Genomic DNA, 18,860 nt, shown 5'->3' with positions numbered 1-18,860 from the left:
TCTGGCTAAGAGAGAGAACAGTACCCCCCTGGCACAATATCCAGGAAGAAGACCAATACTACAGGGGATGAGGAGAAGAAGGTCAAACGCAACAACATTGTGATTCCATATGTGTCTGGCAGTATCAGAGAAACTCAGGAGGATTTTCAACAAACACCCCATCCCTGTGTTTTTGAAACCAAAGGACACGCTAAGACAGATACTGGTAAACCCCAAAGATGCACACCCAAACACAAGAAAAGCAATCTAGTGTATGTGTTCCAATGCAGTGAGGAATGCACAGAGCTGAACGTTGGAGAAACTAAACAACCACTACATAAACGCATGGCTCATCACAGAAGGGCTAACTCCTCAGGTCAAGACTCAGCAGTTTATTTACATCTCAAGGATAAAGGACACTTGTTTGAGAACAGTCATAATTTGGGAGAGATGTGACCCCTGGAGTGAACCGAGAGAGGGCAATGAAATACGGGAGCCAATGAAATTTGGGAGGGTTTTTTTGCTCTACCGCACCATTGTGACAAAAAGAGAGCTGAGCCAGAAGGCAAAGCTCTTAATCTACCGGTAAATTTTTGTTCTTACGCTCACCTGTGGTCATGAAGGCTGGGACATGACTGAAAGAACTATATCATGGGTACAAGCAGCCAAAAAGGGTTTTCTCAGGAGGTTGGCTGGCCTCTGCCTGAAAGATATGATGAGAAGCAAAGTCATCTGTGAGGAACTCTGAGTAAAGCCGCTGCTCCTTGTAGGGCAGGGCGATATGGACCAAAAGTCATATCCCAGTGCCTTTTAGGCTGAATACCGATATAAAATATATATCTGTATTTTCTGCTAAGTGGGCTGGGGAGGGTTTTGGGGCATGCTTTTTCTATTTGTAGTAGCTTGTTTTAATTATACTTACTTACATACTCCACCTTCACTCACTTATTGAATCTGCCTCCTTTCCCTTCAGTTCTCTTTTCCCCACACTCAAACTCTCGCTCCCTAACCGCGCAGGTGAGTATTGTCTAATTTTATATCTCTTTTGAAATTATATAGGTATACCTCATTATACCAATATACTAATATACCATCGAGCCCTAGCTCCTTGGCTACAGTTGAGGTGGTTCATGTATCTGGTAAGGAAGGCCCCTGTGTGCCTCCCTGGGGAGGTGTTCCAGGCAGGTCAAGCTGGGAGGAGGCCTCAGGGAAGACCCAGGACTAGGTGGAGAGATTATAACCCCAAACTGGCCGGGGAATGCCAAGGGATTCTCCAGTCAAAGCGCTTTCACATACATTCATACACTGAGACAAACTGCCTAGAACGGAAACTACCATTCACACTCATTCACACACCAATTAAAGAGTCATTGGAGGCAATTTGGTGTTTAGTTTATTGCCCAAGGTCTAGGGGATGGAACAGTCTGGTGGTGCAGCAGCAGAAACTTCTATATCTCTTCCCAGAGGGCAGCAGGGAGAACAGGCTGTGGCTGGGCTGGGTACTGTCCTTTAGTATCCATTGGGCTCTGCGTAGGCACCTCACCGATATCAACTCGGGAGATGGGTATTAATGATCTTCAGAGCTGTCAGTTTGTGATGTTTCCAGTCAGGATGCTTTCTGTTGCTCCTCTGTAAAAGCTGACAAGAACTTGGCGTGGGAATTTGGCCTTCTTAAGCATCCTCAAGAAATACAGTTGTTTTTGAGTTTTTTCACCAGCATGGAGATGTGAGATGACCATGTCAGGTTCTCTGTCATACCGATTCCCATTTTACTGTGCGTGCATAGGCCTGCCACGGAGTAGAGTAGTTAGTGAGAGTGGGACACCACAACAACGCCGCACCGACCCCAGCGGCAGGCAGGCAAGAACCCCAGCAGCCAGAGCACCCCGCGAACACATGCCCTGGGGACAGCCATGCTCCGCCCCAATGGAGAATAGCAGAGAGGCCCCGGGTCCAGAGCGCGCCCCCCACTCCAGGGGTGGAGTGGAGTGGTGAACAGGTGGGCAGTATGGGTTTGCCACAGATGTTCCTACTAGTAAACCAAGTAACATTGTAAATGCATTTGTTCAAAGTTTTTAGTGCAGTGTAGTGTACATTCCTCCATGTGTAAGGTTGATACCATTGTGACTGATACTTACGTGGGACATCAAAGGCCAGATTTGAATTAGCATCTGCTACTACCGCAGCTGGCTGGTGTCCACACTGGTAGCAAGAGAAGTAAAATTGAAATTTTGTCAATGACAAGAAGTGGTGGAACACTTTGGTGGTGGTATCTGTTGTCATTGAAAAAGGTGGTATCTGTTGTCATTGAAAAAGTGTCTAGAGGTTAATTGATAATGTAATGTTGATAGAACGTAACGGAAAAGGTGGAATTTGGAAATGAGGAAGTGCAGCTCCGGACTGTCTCTTATGTGCACATAACAGAGACGTGCTCTCCCTGTTCGGCACAGACAGGCAGTTGTTGATTGAAAGACTTCTGCTACTAAACTTTCACATGATCAATAAAATCAATGCGCAACTAAAGTTAATGATTTTCACCCGTACACTGTGTCTGTTAGTAAATGTACAGTGTAGGTCACAGTGTGTCCATTTATTAAAGTCTGTCTGTTGTTTTTTGGCTGCTACTTCAAGTTTGTTTGTTGTCATTCATCCACAAATCAATTTCGTTCATTTGTGTATCAAGTACACAAATGAACGAAATGCCATTTCTCAAGGCCCGTGGTGCTCAATACAAGATTACAATACAGTACAAGACACAAACATGTAACTACACTGGCGAGACAAAAAAAGGAGCAGATATATTTAGGTGGAGTGGATGTGGTTTGGCTGGAGCATTGTAACGTGCGTAGTTGAAACCGTATCTGAATACTAATCTGTACAGCATCAGAAATGAAAATAGCTGCAGCTGAGGTCAGTAATAATGCTTTAATAATGTAATAATACTATGCAATGTTATCTACATTTAAATGAAGTAACATTAAATATCTGCATTTCATTACTACCTACTTGTCTGGATTGTTACAAATACTTTGCTTTAAAAGTACCAAGTAGTCAAACAATGAGAAAAATACATCGTAGTCCTCATAAACGTAATGAGGTGCGTAGAAATTCCCACCCTTGAGCAGAGAAGAGTTGTGACTTAGCTGAGTGACTTTTGCTGGCTCTGAGGGATAGCAGTGCCAGCCGATCAGCAAAGGCAGATGAGCAGAACGCTCAAACTGGAGCATGAGGTCTGACTAACGCCTTGAGATCGGTGGGGGCCGTACCATTGACTTAAATCCAAAGTTACAAGCGAGTTGGGATAGGGAATCTTTAAGTCAAGATTAAAAACATTTCTTCTGTTTAATTCATGGAGGTCCTCTACACATTGAGTTTGAGTTAGAATTAAAATCTAAATTGTCTAATTAGACTCCATTTCTCCAAAACCTTTAATCTGTTGTGCTATATGACTGCAGTCTGAAAGGTGATTCCTGTGGGACTGACTCCTGTGCAGAATACAGCAATGACAATGACTGAAATAGAGAGGAGGACTGCAAAGGAAAATGATTGGATGAGAGACGTCATTCTTTGCTACAAAGGGAAAAAAACACAGCAGAGAGGGAAGGAAGGACAGAAATAAATCAGCTGTATTACAGAGAACTTTGATCAAAATGCTGCCAGAGCTCAGCAGCTTCTCTTCTTCTCTCTGTGATGATGGAGACTCTGGAAGAAGTTGAACTCTGCTTTCCACAACTCCTCAACATGTCCTGCAAGAGGCCAAAGCGTTCTCACTTTGAGATTATAATGTCGTACATTATACTGTCCTCCATCACTGTGCTCAGCACAACTCTGAACCTGCTGGTCATCATCACCATCTCACACTTCAAGTATGGGAAACATACTGCATGGAATTGAAAACAAAATTTATTGATGTTTTTCTGGAAAATAGTGTCATTATTTTGCATTACTGCTTGTGTCCTATAAATATCATTATTCACAAGTTATTTAATATGTGTTGCTTGTCTCTCTCTCTCTCCAGGCAGCTGCACACCCCCACCAACCTCTTCCTTCTCTCTCTGGCTGTCTCAGATTTCTTTGTGGGCCTCCTCATGTTCTTTCAAATTATGCTCATAGATGGCTGCTGGTACCTCGGTACATTCATGTGTATGCTGTATGTGTATCTAGGATACATTATTACCTCTACCTCGGTAGGAAATATGGTGCTGATATGTGCTGACCGCTACGTGGCTATTTGTCATCCTCTGCATTACTCCACCAAAGTCACTCAAAAAAGAGTTCAAGTCTGTGTTTCTCTGTGTTGGATATGTTCTATAATCTTTCAAATACTGGTGCTTAAGGATAACTTTGAACAACCAGGCAGCGCTATTTCTTGCACTGGTGAGTGTGTGGCTGTCACTAACTACATTGCAGAACTTGCTGATATGGTTTTTTCTTTTGCTGGTCCTGTTATTGTCATCATAGTTCTGTATATTAGAGTATTTGTGGTGGCTGTGTCTCAGGCTCGTGCCATGCGGTCTCATACTGTAGCTGTCACACTTCAGGGTTCAGTGAAAGTAAATGTTAAGAAATCTGAGATCAAAGCAGCCAGGACTCTTGGTGTTGTTGTAGTTGTTTTTCTAATATGCCTCTGCCCATTTTACATTGTGGTCCTTACTGCCCAGGATGCTATTATCAATGCTTCATTATCCTTTGTGCTACGTCTGTTATATTTTAATTCATGTTTAAACCCGATTATCTATGCCTTTTTCTACCCCTGGTTCAGAAAATGTCTTAAACTGATTGTTACACTTGAGATACTGCGGCCTGACTCCTGTGAGGTCAACATATTGTAGAGAGAGAGAGTGAGAGAGAGTGTGTAGTGACTGAAATACTTTTGCTATGAAAAGAAAACTACACTTGAACACATTGTAAATAAAAGGTTTGTGTGAAGTGAACACGTTACTCTTTGCATTTATTGCATGGACTGCATGTTACATAAACGTGTGGAAATAGAGAGCAATAAAAGGCAACCGACACAGTTGTCTGTGTATAATGTCAGTTTTAAATGGAATTTTCTTCAACATTGTACATTTTCAAGTGAGCAGTAATCATGACCATGCAGTATCGTCAGACATCACCTTCTTTCACCTATTTAGGGACGGAGAAAATGACAGAGTACTGGTGCTTCTCAGTGGCTGTTTGAGAGAAGTAAAATGCATAACAATGTTTTACATTATAGAAATGGCAACAATGTGTTTTAGAGGCTAGGTTGATATTAAATTTAGTGTGTTTAAGTGTGATTTGCTAAATAATGGTGTTTGCAGAACATTATGATTTTGCATGCACTTTTGTTAGGAAACAAAATATGTCTTTGAGCACAAGTCCTATTGTGTATCCACAAATATGAAATTGTTAAAAAACAAAATCAACCTTAATTCAGTATCCTAATGATTAAATATACTGCAAAGATGAGTATGTATCACAAAGTTGGCATATAAAAACTATTTGAAAGAATTGGTGGGGAAGTGTTTTTAAATATTTCACTTTGACAGAAAATATAGCAAAAGAAATAATTTTTTGATTATTATTCATTTAATTTCTTTACTTTTACCCTTTCAGGACTCATCTCATACTATTGTTTGTAGTAAAATTGCTGAATACATTGCTGAAGTCATCATAATAAACTTATGTTGCTGTGTGGTTGCTAAAATGCATTTCTTAATCATCACTATAATAATGCTATACAAACATTATGTTTTGTAAGAGATAGCTTCAGGGCAGACAGAATGAATGTATTTTTACTTCGGCTCTTATACAGGTGCTGGTCATATAATTAGAATATCATCAAAAAGTCGATTTATTTCAGTAATTCCATTCCAGTTAAACTTGTATAATGTATACATTCATTCCACACAGACTGATATATTTCAAGTGTTCATTCCTTTTAATTTTGATGATTATAACTGACAACTAATGAAAACCCCAAATCAGTATCTCAGAAAATTAGAATATTGTGAAAAGGTTCAATATTGAAGAGACCTGGCACCACACTCTAATTAGCTAATTAACTCAAACACCTGAAAAGGCCTTTAAATGGTCTCTCAGTCTAGTTCTGTAGGCTACACAATCATGGGGAAGACTGCTGACTTGACAGCTGTCCAAAAGACGACCACTGACACCTTGCACAAGGAGGGCAAGACACAAAAGGTCATTGCTAAAGAGGCTGGCTGTTCACAGAGCTCTGTGTCCAAGCACATTAATAGAGAGGCGAAGGGAAGGAAAAGATGTAGTAGAAAAAAGTGTACAAGCAATAGGGATAACCAAACCAAAGTTATGTTCTCTGATGAAAGTAAATTTTACATTTCCTTTTGGAAGGTCCCAGAGTCTGGAGGTAGAGAGGAGAGGCACAGAATCCACGTTGCTTGAAGTCCAGTGTAAAGTTTCCACAGTCAGTGATGGTTTGGGGTGCCATGTCATCTGCTGGTGTTGGTCCACTGTGTTTTCTGAGGTCCAAGGTCAACGCAGCCGTCTGCCAGGAAGTTTTAGAGCACTTCATGCTTCCTGCTGCTGACCAACTTTATGGAGATGCAGACTTCATTTTCCAACAGGACTTGGCACCTGCACACAGTGCCAAAGCTACCAGTACCTGGTTTAAGGACCATGGTATCCCTGTTCTTAATTGGCCAGCAAACTCGCCTGACCTTAACCCGATAAGCCAGACCCAACAATGCAGAAGAGCTGAAGGCCACTATCAGAGCAACCTGGGCTCGCATAACACCTGAGCAGTGCCACAGACTGATGGACTCCATGCCACGCCGCATTGCTGCAGTAATTCAGGCAAAAGGAGCCCCAAATAAGTATTGAGTGCTGTACATGCTCATACTTTTCATGTTCATACTTTTCAGTTGGCAAACATTTCTTAAAATCCTTTTTTTGTATTGGTCTTAAGTAATATTCTAATTTTTGGAGATACTGAATTTGGGATTTTCATTAGTTGCCAGTTTTAATCATCACAATTAAATGAAATAAACATTTGAAATATATCTTAGATAAATTGTGATCATTATTTTAAATACTACTAGTACTCAAAATGATTGAAAATTTGAAAATGTTGTTAAAAAAAAATTGGAAATGAAAACGTTGCTCATGCTGAGGCAAGTGTCACCGTACAGGCAGAAAAACCTCCAGCTAAGAAGCTCAAAATGGCTCGTAAGATCAGATTATATAAAACCAGAAAGTAATCAAAAAGGACATGCCAACTTCCAGTGTAGGGCCCGCGAAGTAAACCCATGCCCCACTCTCTCCGACGGACTCTGGTCAGGGTGCTAGTGGCACTTTTGGGACTGAGCCTGGCCTGAGTACCTTGGGGTGCACACAGCACCAGAGCCCATGGTTATCAGCGAAGACTCATCAAGAGACTCCCTGCTGCTTAGAACTGGCCACTGAGGCCGCAAAGACAGCTGTCTTGTTGCAGCTCTACAGTTGAGTATTGCAGTTGAGGTGTGCATGCAGATCTACAAACAGCCAAGGGGAGTCCGGTGCTTGATCAACTGCATCGACGAAAATGAGGTATTAATACGGCAATACATGTTGACACCAAATCCTGCCATGTTTCAGTGAGTGTTGGAGAGTGGGCATGGACTGTTCGGGAGGGGCAATTGGACTTTCAATCAGGACAGTGCCTTTTCTTCTCAAGAGAGGGTGTTGTGAGAATGAGATAATTGTGAAGAAAAGGACACTGGAAGCAACTGGTTCTGGTTCTTGGTGGACCTTCATAGATACTGTTTGACTGCCTGACACATATACAAGCCATATAATAAAATTACTGTAATGGGAATTCCAAACATATTGCATGTAACCCTGGACTCAGGGAGATTCATCTGTGATGTGGCACTGAATCTGTGTAAACGTAACAGTCAAAATATCTCTGTTCTCTGTGGTATCCAGACTTCAGGGACAATGTGTCTCTGTGGGATGATAAGATTGACCCTAAAGCTGGATGAATAACAGGCTCACAGAGCTCTCCTCACTCATTCGAGCATACATGTACACAGCGTATGTGTTTTGCTGTGAGTCCTTCTGCAGAATAAAATTCACAGAAAGACAAGTGTTTGCCTGAGCTGTTTATTTAAACACACAATTCCCACCACATTACTCACCTGTGCTTTCACTCTGATGATTTACATGATTATATTTCAGATTAGACGTTGATGTCCAGTAAAGAGAAAGTGAATGTCTCTTGCTGGCAGCTCTATCCTTTAGAAAAATACGACAGATGTGTGTATCTCGCGCACCTGAGTGGAGGCATGAAAGGAGGTGTGAAAATAAAAAGAGGGTCAAGAGTTTTCATTTTTTAAATCTATAGTATTTGAGTTTATAATATTCATTAATACATTTTAAAACTTGTTTGAGAAGTGTGGCCTTCTATATTTGGCCTTAATGCATTAAACATTTAAGGGATTTTACTAACATGAGTTATAGAGACCTGCATGATATGTTTTATTACCTTATTTGGAGAATTGTTTGTGAACTGAGGAAAAGGGGTGTTGCACCTACTGGACAGCAGGACCATCTACCCATAAAAGGGAGATGGTCCTAATGTAAAAACCAATCAATGTGATGATCAAGTCCTGATAGCCAATGACTGAGAAAAGAGTGGGGTCCTCCCTGTCTATTTTTTTTATTTAAGTTGCCGACCCTAGAGCTCTGCGCAAACTTTTTGGGGCTTGTTGAAAAAAAATAAGTTTCTCATTTCATTATTGTCTTTTTTTTCCCTTCCCCCTTTTCTGGACTTGGTAAGTTAATATTTACTTACTTTAACATCCACACCGCCTTCATTAAAACACCTCATTACAGATAACCAGAAAACTGGCCCTTTTAAGGAGCTCATTCCAGGTTATGTGTTCAGTACTCTGCTCTCTGGAATCTAAAGCGAGAGGGGGAGAGGGGTTGACTAGGGAACTTTTGAATCTGGAGTTAGAAATTCAATACAGACGATCAGGCCATTACCTAGTGTTGAAACTAGCTTGTTCTATCCCACACAGGCTCCCCCCTCTACTGGACTCTATGGGTACTACCTCCTTCAATCACACGCACACACTTGCCCACTGAAATTTTTATTGTGCATGTAGCCGACCAATAGGACATCGCTACCGATACGTGTGTGACGTATAAATAGCAGTGTCCCTACTGCCTCAGGATCCTTTCATCTTCAGCAAACGGCAAACTGCTCACTGCTGTTCTTCTGTTTCAGTGATAGTGGATCTGAAAAGTGAGGATCTGGTGACTACTGGGTGTAGAGGGGGAACATACACTGGCAGTGCCTGACGTTCCAGTGAGAAGTCAGGGCAGCCCAGGTGTTAATGGTCAGGCCAAGCCCCTATCGGTCCAGCAACCTTCTCAGGGGTGTCCCACCATGCGGTCACTAGGTGATGTGGTGGTTGGGGCTTTGGCCGGCCTGTGGCCGACCGGGTTGGTGTGGTGGACTTTGGCTTGTCGCGGCTTGGGCGGACAGTCATCGGGCTCCACCCACTGTACCCATAGAGTCCAGTAGAGGGCGGAGCCTGTGTGAGATAGAACGAAGGTTACAATATGGTAACCCTAGTTCTATAAGCACAGGCGGAGTCCTCTACTGATTAGCCCTGCCCTTCCGACGCCGTCTGCTGAAGAGGCGGTCGGATGCTGAGGCAGTAGGGATACTGTTATTTATACGTCACGCACGTATCGGTAGCGACGTCCTATTGGATTGAATAAAAATTTCAGTGTGCAAGTGCGTTTGGTGTGATTGGAGGAGGTAGTACCCATAGAGTCCAGTAGAGGGCTCCGCCTGTGCTTATAGAACTAGGGTTACCATATCTTAACCTTCGTTATCAGAGGTCGCCCTTTTTACTAAGTGGTATCTAAATTCATAATGCGCTAAGGGCACCCAGAGATGGTGACAAGAGACCGGGGTTCCTTGCAGTGGGCCACTTGTCACTTCAGGGGACTGACAAAAAAATTGTGTTAAAAGTAACACAACATACTAAATGTCATCTGACCACATCTAAAGGCTGTTCCAAATGGCCACACTCAAAGGCTGACAGAAGAGCCTGCTGTCACAGAGGACACGGACAACAGTTTCTCCTCAAAGGCAATTATGGTTCATCAGGTTGTCTATTCAAGCCTTTTAGACTGGCTGCCAGTTTTGGATTATCTGAGAATGGAGCATAGAGTCATGCATCATGTGGTTGGAAACCACATGTGTGGTAACCAATCTCTCTAGTTGCATCATCAATGTAACAGGTGGGAAAGTGCTTGAAACTAAGTAACCCGCCCGTGCAGGCTCTTGGTAACTCTGCTCAGGAAAAATTAAGGCCACTATCTAAAGAACAGAAATTATAACAATGATGTTATTGTAAGGTGAATAACAAAATAAATACAATTCATATACTTCTTCTACTTCATCTTTTGATAGCTTCAGGAAAAGCTTTGGGCGTACATCCTTAAAGTTAAAGAGTTCCTCAACTCTGTTTATCATATCACTGTCAGATATGGTTTTACCAGAACCCAGAAGCAGACAGAGACGGGAGGCCTTTTCACAGACTTTATTGAGAGGCAGGCAAGACAAGGTGGGAGCGAGTGATTGAGCTTGGTGGCAGGCTCGACGATAGTCAGGGACGGCAGGCAGTGTGTGCTCCTCCAGAAAAAACACGCAGGTATGGGAATAAGGGAAGGTGTCCTCTCCAGACTAAGAAAACCTAAGACAAAGATGAAGTTAATCACAAGGCATAACAGAGAACAATGGTCGCAACAAGGCTGGGTGCCAGCAAAAGACCTACTCTATACAACATAACAATCCAGCGAAGGCTGAGGAGAACTGCAGGGCTTATGAAGCAGCACAGAACGACATGATATGGATCAGGTGTGCTAATCAGTCTGCCAGACAGGTGAGTGAGCCAGCCCCATGCTTCCCCACCAGTCACACCTCCTGTCAAACTGCAAAGGTAGAGACTAGGTAGCCACAAGGAAGAGAGAGAGGCCGAGCGACAGAAAAACCAAAACACACCAGCCAGCCTCACACACTCAGAAACAGAAAGTAACAAAACACAGACAACCACACACAGACCCTCCCAGCATAGTCATAGTTGAGACCTCGTGACAGTACCCCCCTTCCGACGGCCGCCTCCAGACGGGCCACCAGGTTTCTCAGGGTACCGACGATGAAAGTCTCGGACCAGAGTAGCATCCAGGATTTGAATGCGAGGAATCCAGCTCCTCTCCTCCGGACCGTAACCCTCCCAGTCCACTAAGTATTGAGTACCACGGTGGCGGGAGTCCAGCAGGTGGTGAACAGTAAACACCTGCTCACCATCGACAAATCGGGGTGGGGGAGCCGGGGGCGGTGGTGGGAGCAACGGACTGAAGGCAACAGGCTTGAGTCGGGACACATGGAATGAGGGGTGCACCTTCATGGAGCGGGGCAGCTTTAGCCTGACCACCATGGGGTTTATGATTCTTTCTAGTACAAAGGGCCCGAGAAACCTAGGAGAGAGCTTGCGTGAATCAGTCTTCAACGGTAAGTCTTTGGTAGACAGCCATACCTTATCACCCCTAGAGTATTTGGGGGCATGGACCCGATGACAATTGGCCTGATGCTGGTACTGAGCTCCTTAGCAGCTTGGAGCGGGCCCGGTGCCACGTCCGGTGACACCGCCGGATATGAGCCTGGACCGAGGGAACTGCTATGTCCTTCTCTTGGGAAGGAAACAGAGGTGGCTCATATCCATAGAGACACTGGAACGGCGACATACCTGTAGCAGTAGTCGGCAGAGTGTTGTGAGCGTACTCGACCCATGACACTTGAGAAGCCCACTTGGTGGGATTATTGGAAACCATGCAGTGCAGCGTTACCTCCATCTTCTGATTAGCTCGCTCCGCTTGGCCGTTAGTTTGAGGATGGTACCCGGAAGATAAACTGACAGATGCTCCCAGAGCAGAGCAAAACTCCTTCCAAACAGCGGAGATAAACTGCGGACCACGGTCAGACACAATATCCAGACAAAGCCCATGGATACGGAACACCTGCTTGACAAGGACCTCCGCCATCTCTTTGGCAGAAGGTAATTTAGGAAGTGGGATTAAATGTACAAACTTGCTGAATCTGTTGACCACCGTGAGGATGGTTGTCTGACCCTCAGATGGAGGTAACCCGGTCACAAAGTCCAGAGCCAGGTGCGACCAAGGACGACGAGGAATGGGTAGTGGTCGCAGGAGACCGGCGGCGGGCTGGTTAGACCCCTTGTTCTGGGCACACACAGGACAGGCAGCCACAAACGCCCGAGTATCCGCCTCCATGGTGGGCCACCAGAACCTTCTGCGAAGGAAGACCAAAGAGCGAGAGACTCCAGGATGACCTGTGAGTCTAGATGAATGAGCCCATAGCAACACTGCAGATCTCATAGGAGAAGGTACAAAAAGACTGCCAGGAGGACCGTTACCTGGATCAGGATGTTCACGTAGAGCAGCCTTGACCTCCTCTTCAATCCTCCACGTGATGGCGCCGACTACAAGCTTTCATGCTCGGGACAGTGCGTCAGGTTTGATGTTGCGTGAACCAGGTCTGTAAGTCAGTGTGAAATGGAAACGAGCAAAAAACAATGCCCACCTCGCCTGACGGGAATTTAGTCGCTTGGCTGAACGAATATACTCCAAGTTCTTGTGGTCGGTCCACACCACGAATGGATGCTCCGCCCCCTCCAGCCAGTGCCGCCATTCCTCCAGTGCCAGTTTGACCGCCAACAGCTCCCGGTCACCCACGTCATAGTTCCTTTCTGGAGGAGAGAGACGACGGGAGAAAAAAAGCACAGGGATGCATCCTGTCATCTGAAGCCCGCTGGGACAGCACGGCACCAATGCCGACCTCGGAAGCATCAACTTCAACAACAAACTGTTTTGTGGTGTCAGCCTGGACCAAAATTGGTGCTTCAGTGAACCGCTTCTTTAAGTCTGAAAAGGCTGCACTAGCCTTCGGTGACCACTGGAAGGTTCGGGAGGTAGAGGTAAGACCAGTCAAGGGGGCAGCTACGCAGCTGTAATTGCGAATAAACCTCTGGTAAAAGTTAGCAAATCCCAAAAACCTCTGTAGCTGTTTCCTGTTCTCTGGTTCAGGCCATTCGACCACTGCTCTCACCTTGCACGGATCCATCCTTATCTCAACTTGAGAGATTATATTGCCCAGAAAAGAGACCGTAGGGGTATGAAACTCGCACTTCTCTGCCTTTACAAAAAGACGATTCTCCAAAAGGCGTTGCAATACCTGGCGAACGTGGTGAACGTGCTCAGCTGGATCTCTGGAAAAGATCAAAATATCGTCGAGATAAACAAACACAAATCTGTCAAGCATATCTCTGAGGATGTCATTAACCATGCCCTGGAAGACTGCTGGGGCGTTGGTAAGCCCAAACGGCATAACCAGATACTCAAAGTGCCCAAGGGGAGTGTTAAAGGCAGTCTTCCATTCGTCTCCCTCTCTAATGCGAACCAGGTGATAGGCATTGCGTAGGTCCAGCTTGGAGAAAATGACCGCCCCCTGGAGAGAGTCAAAAGTAGAGGTCATGAGAGGTAATGGGTATTTGTTTTTTACCATAATGTTATTGAGACCTCTGAAATCAATGCAGGGCCTGAGGGTGCCATCCTTCTTTCCCACAAAGAAAAACCCTGCCCCCAGGGGTGATGAGGAGTGACGAATAATGCCAGCCGCCAGCGAATCCTTTATGTAGGCCTCCAGTGTCTCGAGTTCGGGCTTAGATAAGCTGTAGAGACGACTCCCAGGGAACGGAGAACCAGGCAACAGCTCAATAGAGCAGTCGTAGGGACGGTGAGGTGGCAAAGACAGGGCTTGTTGTTTGCTGAAAACCAACTGAAGGTCATGATAATCCAGAGGAACATTAGATAAGTCCGGTTCTACAGAACCTGTCACCCGACGGGAAACAGACTGGGGTGTGGCAGAGGATAAACAGCTAGCATGACAGGCAGTGCTCCAACTAATGATCCTAGAGGTGGGCCAGTCAATGTTAGGGTTATGGCAGACTAACCAGGGATTACCCAGGACTAGTGGCACCGAGGGGGAACTAATAACAAAGAAACTAATCTGTTCGATATGGTTACCTGATAATTGTAGTCTAACTGGGCAAGTACGGGCAACAACCTGGGCCAATAACCTACCATCAAGGGCGTTAGCTTCAAGTGGCTTATCTAGCAGTACAGTGGGGATCTTTAACTGCTCTACCAACACCTCATCTAGGAAACTCTCATCTGCTCCAGAATCAATAAGAGCTAGACTGACCTTGGTAAGTGAGGGTGGCGTGAAGTTGAGTGCGAGGACGAGGAGAAAGAGGGATCGCTGCTCTACTCGCTAGGATTCTCCTCCCACCTAGCGAGCTTGCCTGTTTGAAGGATTGTCAGGGCAGGAAACCAGGAAGTGTCCAAACTGGCCACAATACAGACAACACTGATTAGATGTGGCGCTGGCGCTCCACAGGGTCCAGACGTTGGCGACCTAGCTGCATGGGTTCCTCTCTGGGTGGGGAAGCATGGCGGTAATCAGAGCTGGTAGCTCCTGATGGGCGAACGGTCTCTGGAAACCGGAAACGCCGGTGCTGGGTGATGTCACTCCCCTGTCGCGGGTGCCGAGACCATTGTCAATACGGATAGAAATAGAAATAAAAGCATCTAAATCAACAGGTTCAGGATAAGAGATTAATTCATCCTTTATGGCCTCACTCAGACCCTTGGAAAAGGCTGCTTGGAGAGCCACCGCGTTCCAGCCACTCCCCTCTGCCAGCGTGCGTAACTCCACGGCGAACTCAGCTACGCTCCGGAACCCCTGGCGAAGAGAAAGCAACCTCACGGAAGCGTCAGGGCCACTCACCGGATGGTCGAAAACCTTGCGTAGCTCAGAGCAGAAGGTGGCGTAGGAAGAGGTAGGTGTGGACTGCTTCTCCCATACTGCTGAGGCCCATTGCAGAGTCTCCCCCTTTAACAGCCCAATAACAAAAGCAGACAGAGACGGGAGGTCTTTTCACAGACTTTATTGAGAGGCAGGCAAGACAAGGTGGGAGCGAGTGATTGAGTTTGGTGGCAGGCTCGACGATAGTCAGGGACGGCAGGCAGTGTGTGCTCCTCCAGAAAAAACAGGCAGGTATGGGCATTGTGCCGTCTTTAAAGTTAAGATAATAGTTGAATACTGAGCTTAATGGTTAAATTACAGGGGTTCATGCTGGTTGCTGCCCTCTACTGGTCAGAGTTAATAATTTAGTGAAGCACACTCTTCAGTTGAAGACAGACAGGCAAGATAGACAGTGCTGGATTCATGTTGCTGAAAGTATATCTGATCCGCTTCTGCCTTGGAGACTATGTGCCTGTAAGTAATAAATCATTTTCAATCACTTGCATTTGCAAAGAATGTCATGTAGACACGTTTTTATGCTTTGGTAAAACATATGCTCTGTTAGCTAGCAGCACAGCAGTAGCTAGCCTGTTCCTTAATTGTTTTGTGACTTGTAGATGTTGTGGTAGGTGAACTGTGTTCTCATACAGGAGGCGTAATCACATGTTGTATACAGTAGGCTACAGTGCGTGTTTTACACTTTGATAGGGATTGTGTAGTAACATAGTTATATGTATCAGATGTAGTCTCTGTATGCATATGTTCATGTTTGGATACTGATATATATTCTTATTCTGTTATGTTTCAGTTTTACAAAACAAACCAAAAGCGGAAACCACTTCAGTAAAATACAAGAAAAGTCAAGCCTTGTGTGTTTATTGGAGGACTTTTGAATGTTAACTGGCTGTCTAGCTTTGCTCAAGAGACCGCATTGCAAGGGCAGCACAGGCATAAGGGAAGGCGTCCTCTCCAGACTAAGAAAACCTAAGACAAAGATGAAGTTAATCACAAGGCATAACAGAGAACAATGGCCACAACAAGGCTGGGTGCCAGCAAAAGACCTACTCTATACAACATAACAATCCAGCGAAGGCTGAGGAGAACTGCAGGGCTTATGAAGCAGCACAGAACGACATGATATGGATCAGGTGTGCTAATCAGTCTGCCAGACAGGTGAGTGAGCCAGCCCCATGCTTCCCCACCAGTCACACCTCCTGTCAAACTGCAAAGGTAGAGACTAGGTAGCCACAAGGAAGAGAGAGAGGCCGAGCGACAGAAAAACCAAAACACACCAGCCAGCCTCACACACTCAGAAACAGAAAGTAACAAAACACAGACAACCACACACAGACCCTCCCAGCATAGTCATAGTTGAGACCTCGTGACAATCAGCAGTGGCTTTACAAGTGTCCTGGAGTTCCTTTTTTTATTGAGACTGTAAATTAAAAAGACCCATTAAAATCAGATGAAGTACACATTACATCATGTAACATCTTGTATCAAAAATTAACACCCACAACTTTCAGAAGTTTGTACAAAAACGCATGAATGCCATGTCTATATAGTCACAGTAACATTAGCACAATGTATACCTTCATTTACTCATTTATCTTTTTGGGTGCATTCTTGATGTCATCAGGTTTTCGTTTCATTGCCTTTTTGACCTCAGTTTTTGGGAGAATGTTTCCAAGTCTGGTGTACTCTCCTATCTATGGTGCCAAAGTGGAGTGGTGAACAGATGTGCAGTATGGGTTTGCCACAGATGTTCCTACTAGTAAACCATGTAACATTGTAAATGCATTTGTTCAAAGTTGTTAGTGGAGCACACACTTTCCTCCATGTGAAGGGTTGATATCATTGTGATTTACAATGGTGGATATCCTTGCGTGTTTTACATATAATTGCTAGTATATCACACAAAGTATTTATGTCCGCCTTACCGGCAAACCAAACAACAGCTCACACAATGGCAGTGTTTTTAAAAACACGGTTGTTAAAGTTGTGGAATCCAGAGCAATATTCTTGGAACCTCACAACACTGGGAACTCTCTTACAGAGGCACCTGTTAATGAAAAGATCTTGTTACAGCTGGATTATATTATTATATATTTTACACAAAACCAATTCTTTACTGTTAAAGCTGTTGTTGAAACTACATATGGATGTGATATCATGATGATACATCCCTGTAAAAATATTGTATTAAACCAGAAGTGGTAAATGCAGGAGGCTATGCAGGGTCCAGGAGAACTCTGAACAAGTGAGTCTTGGGGACCGTACCATTGACTTAAATCAAAGCCACAAGCGAGTTGGGAGAGTGAATCTTTAAGTCAAGATTAAAAACATTTCTTCTGTTGAGTTCATGGAGGTCCTCTACACATTGAGTTTGGGTTAGAATTAAAATCTAAATTGTCCAATTAGACTCCATTTATCCAAAACCTTTAATCTGTTGTACTATATGACTGCAGTCTGAAAGGTGATTCCTGTGGGACTGACTCCTGTGCAGAACACAGCAATGACAATGACTGAAATAGAGAGGAGGACTGCAAAGGAAAATGATTGGATGAGAGACGTCATTCTTTGCTACAAAGGGAAAAAAACACAGCAGAGAGGGAAGGAAGGACAGAAATAAATCAGCTGTATTACAGAGAACTTTGATCAAAATGCTGCCAGAGCTCAGCAGCTTCTCTTCTTCTCTCTGTGATGATGGAGACTCTGGAAGAAGTTGAACTCTGCTTTCCACAACTCCTCAACATGTCCTGTAAGAGGCCAAAGCGTTCTCACTTTGAGATTATAATGTCGTACATTATACTGTCCTCCATCACTGTGCTCAGCACAACTCTGAACCTGCTGGTCATCATCACCATCTCACACTTCAAGTATGGGAAACATACTGCATGGAATTGAAAACAAAATTTATTGATGTTTTTCTGGAAAATAGTGTCATTATTTTGCGTTACTGCTTGTGTCCTATAAATATCATTATTCACAAGTTATTTAATATGTGTTGCTTGTCTCTCTCTCTCCAGGCAGCTCCACACCCCCACCAACCTCCTCCTTCTCTCTCTGGCTGTCTCAGATTTCTTTGTGGGCCTCCTCATGTTCTTTCAAATTATGCTCATAGATGGTTGCTGGTACCTCGGTACATTCATTTGTATGCTGTATACTTGTCTAGGATACATTATTACCTCTACCTCAGTAGGAAATATGGTGCTGATATGTGCTGACCGCTATGTGGCTATTTGTCATCCTCTGCATTACTCCACCAAAGTCACTCAAAAAAGAGTTCAAGTCTGTGTTTCTCTGTGTTGGATATGTTCTATAATCTTTCAAATACTGGTGCTTAAGGATAACTTTGAACAACCAGGCAGCTCTATTTCTTGCACTGGTGAGTGTGTGGCTGTCAGTAACTACATTGCAGAACTTGCTGATCTGATTTTATCCTTTATCGGTCCTGTTATTGTCATCATAGTTCTGTATATGAGAGTATTTGTGGTGGCTGTGTCTCAGGCTCGTGCCATGCGGTCTCATATTGTAGCTGTCACACTTCAGCGTTCAGGGAAAGTAAATGTTAAGAAATCTGAGATCAAAGCAGCCAGGACTCTTGGTGTTGTTGTAGTTGTTTTTCTAATATGCCTCTGCCCATATTACATTGTGGTCCTTGGTGCCCAGGATGCTATTATCAATGCTTCATCATCCTTTGTGATATGTATGTTATATTTTAATTCATGTTTAAACCCAATTATCTATGCCTTTTTCTACCCCTGGTTCAGAAAATGTATTAAACTCATTGTTACACTTGAGATACTGCGGCCTGACTCCTGTGAGGCCAACATATTGTAGAGAGACAGAGAGAGAGAGAGAGAGAGAGAGAGAGAGAGAGAGAGAGCGCTGACCAAAAATACTTTTGCTAAGAAAAATATACTTCAACATTGTTATCAATAAAAACATACAAGTTTGTGTAAAGTGAACATGT

The 18,860-nt window shown here is 44.2% G+C and overlaps 2 protein-coding genes across 2 annotated transcripts; both read left to right on the top strand.

The window, feature by feature from the left end:
• Positions 1-3,672: 3,672 nt before the first annotated feature.
• LOC119904611 (trace amine-associated receptor 13c-like) lies at positions 3,673-4,811 on the top strand. Its single transcript, XM_038721423.1, has 2 exons — positions 3,673-3,845; positions 3,998-4,811. The coding sequence occupies exons 1-2, from the start codon at positions 3,673-3,675 to the stop codon at positions 4,809-4,811; spliced, it is 987 nt and encodes a 328-aa protein (XP_038577351.1).
• A 12,779-nt stretch (positions 4,812-17,590) lies between these two features.
• On the top strand, positions 17,591-18,745 carry LOC119904359 (trace amine-associated receptor 13c-like). Its single transcript, XM_038720978.1, has 2 exons — positions 17,591-17,763; positions 17,914-18,745. Exons 1-2 carry the CDS (start codon positions 17,591-17,593, stop codon positions 18,725-18,727), a joined length of 987 nt encoding a protein of 328 aa, XP_038576906.1. The 3' UTR covers positions 18,728-18,745.
• The last annotated feature ends 115 nt before the right edge of the window (positions 18,746-18,860 follow it).

The sequence above is a fragment of the Micropterus salmoides genome, unplaced genomic scaffold (genome assembly GCF_014851395.1).
Source record: "Micropterus salmoides isolate LMB-PRFRI ecotype aquatic unplaced genomic scaffold, ASM1485139v1 Ms_hic_scaffold_15, whole genome shotgun sequence".
Taxonomy (NCBI): domain Eukaryota; kingdom Metazoa; phylum Chordata; class Actinopteri; order Centrarchiformes; family Centrarchidae; genus Micropterus; species Micropterus salmoides.
Note: the sequence above shows the minus strand (reverse complement) of the source record. Positions and strands in the feature narration are given on the sequence as shown.

What these genes read in the sequence shown, in the direction of transcription:
- LOC119904611 (XM_038721423.1), top strand. Translation starts at nt 3,673, where the DNA reads ATGGAGACTCTGGAAGAAGTTGAACTCTGCTTTCCACAACTCCTCAAC. An exon ending in ATCACCATCTCACACTTCAA is followed by an intron (nt 3,846 to 3,997) that starts GTATGGGAAACA and finishes CTCTCTCTCCAG; the next exon opens with GCAGCTGCACACCCCCACCA.
- LOC119904359 (XM_038720978.1), top strand. Translation starts at nt 17,591, where the DNA reads ATGGAGACTCTGGAAGAAGTTGAACTCTGCTTTCCACAACTCCTCAAC. An exon ending in ATCACCATCTCACACTTCAA is followed by an intron (nt 17,764 to 17,913) that starts GTATGGGAAACA and finishes CTCTCTCTCCAG; the next exon opens with GCAGCTCCACACCCCCACCA.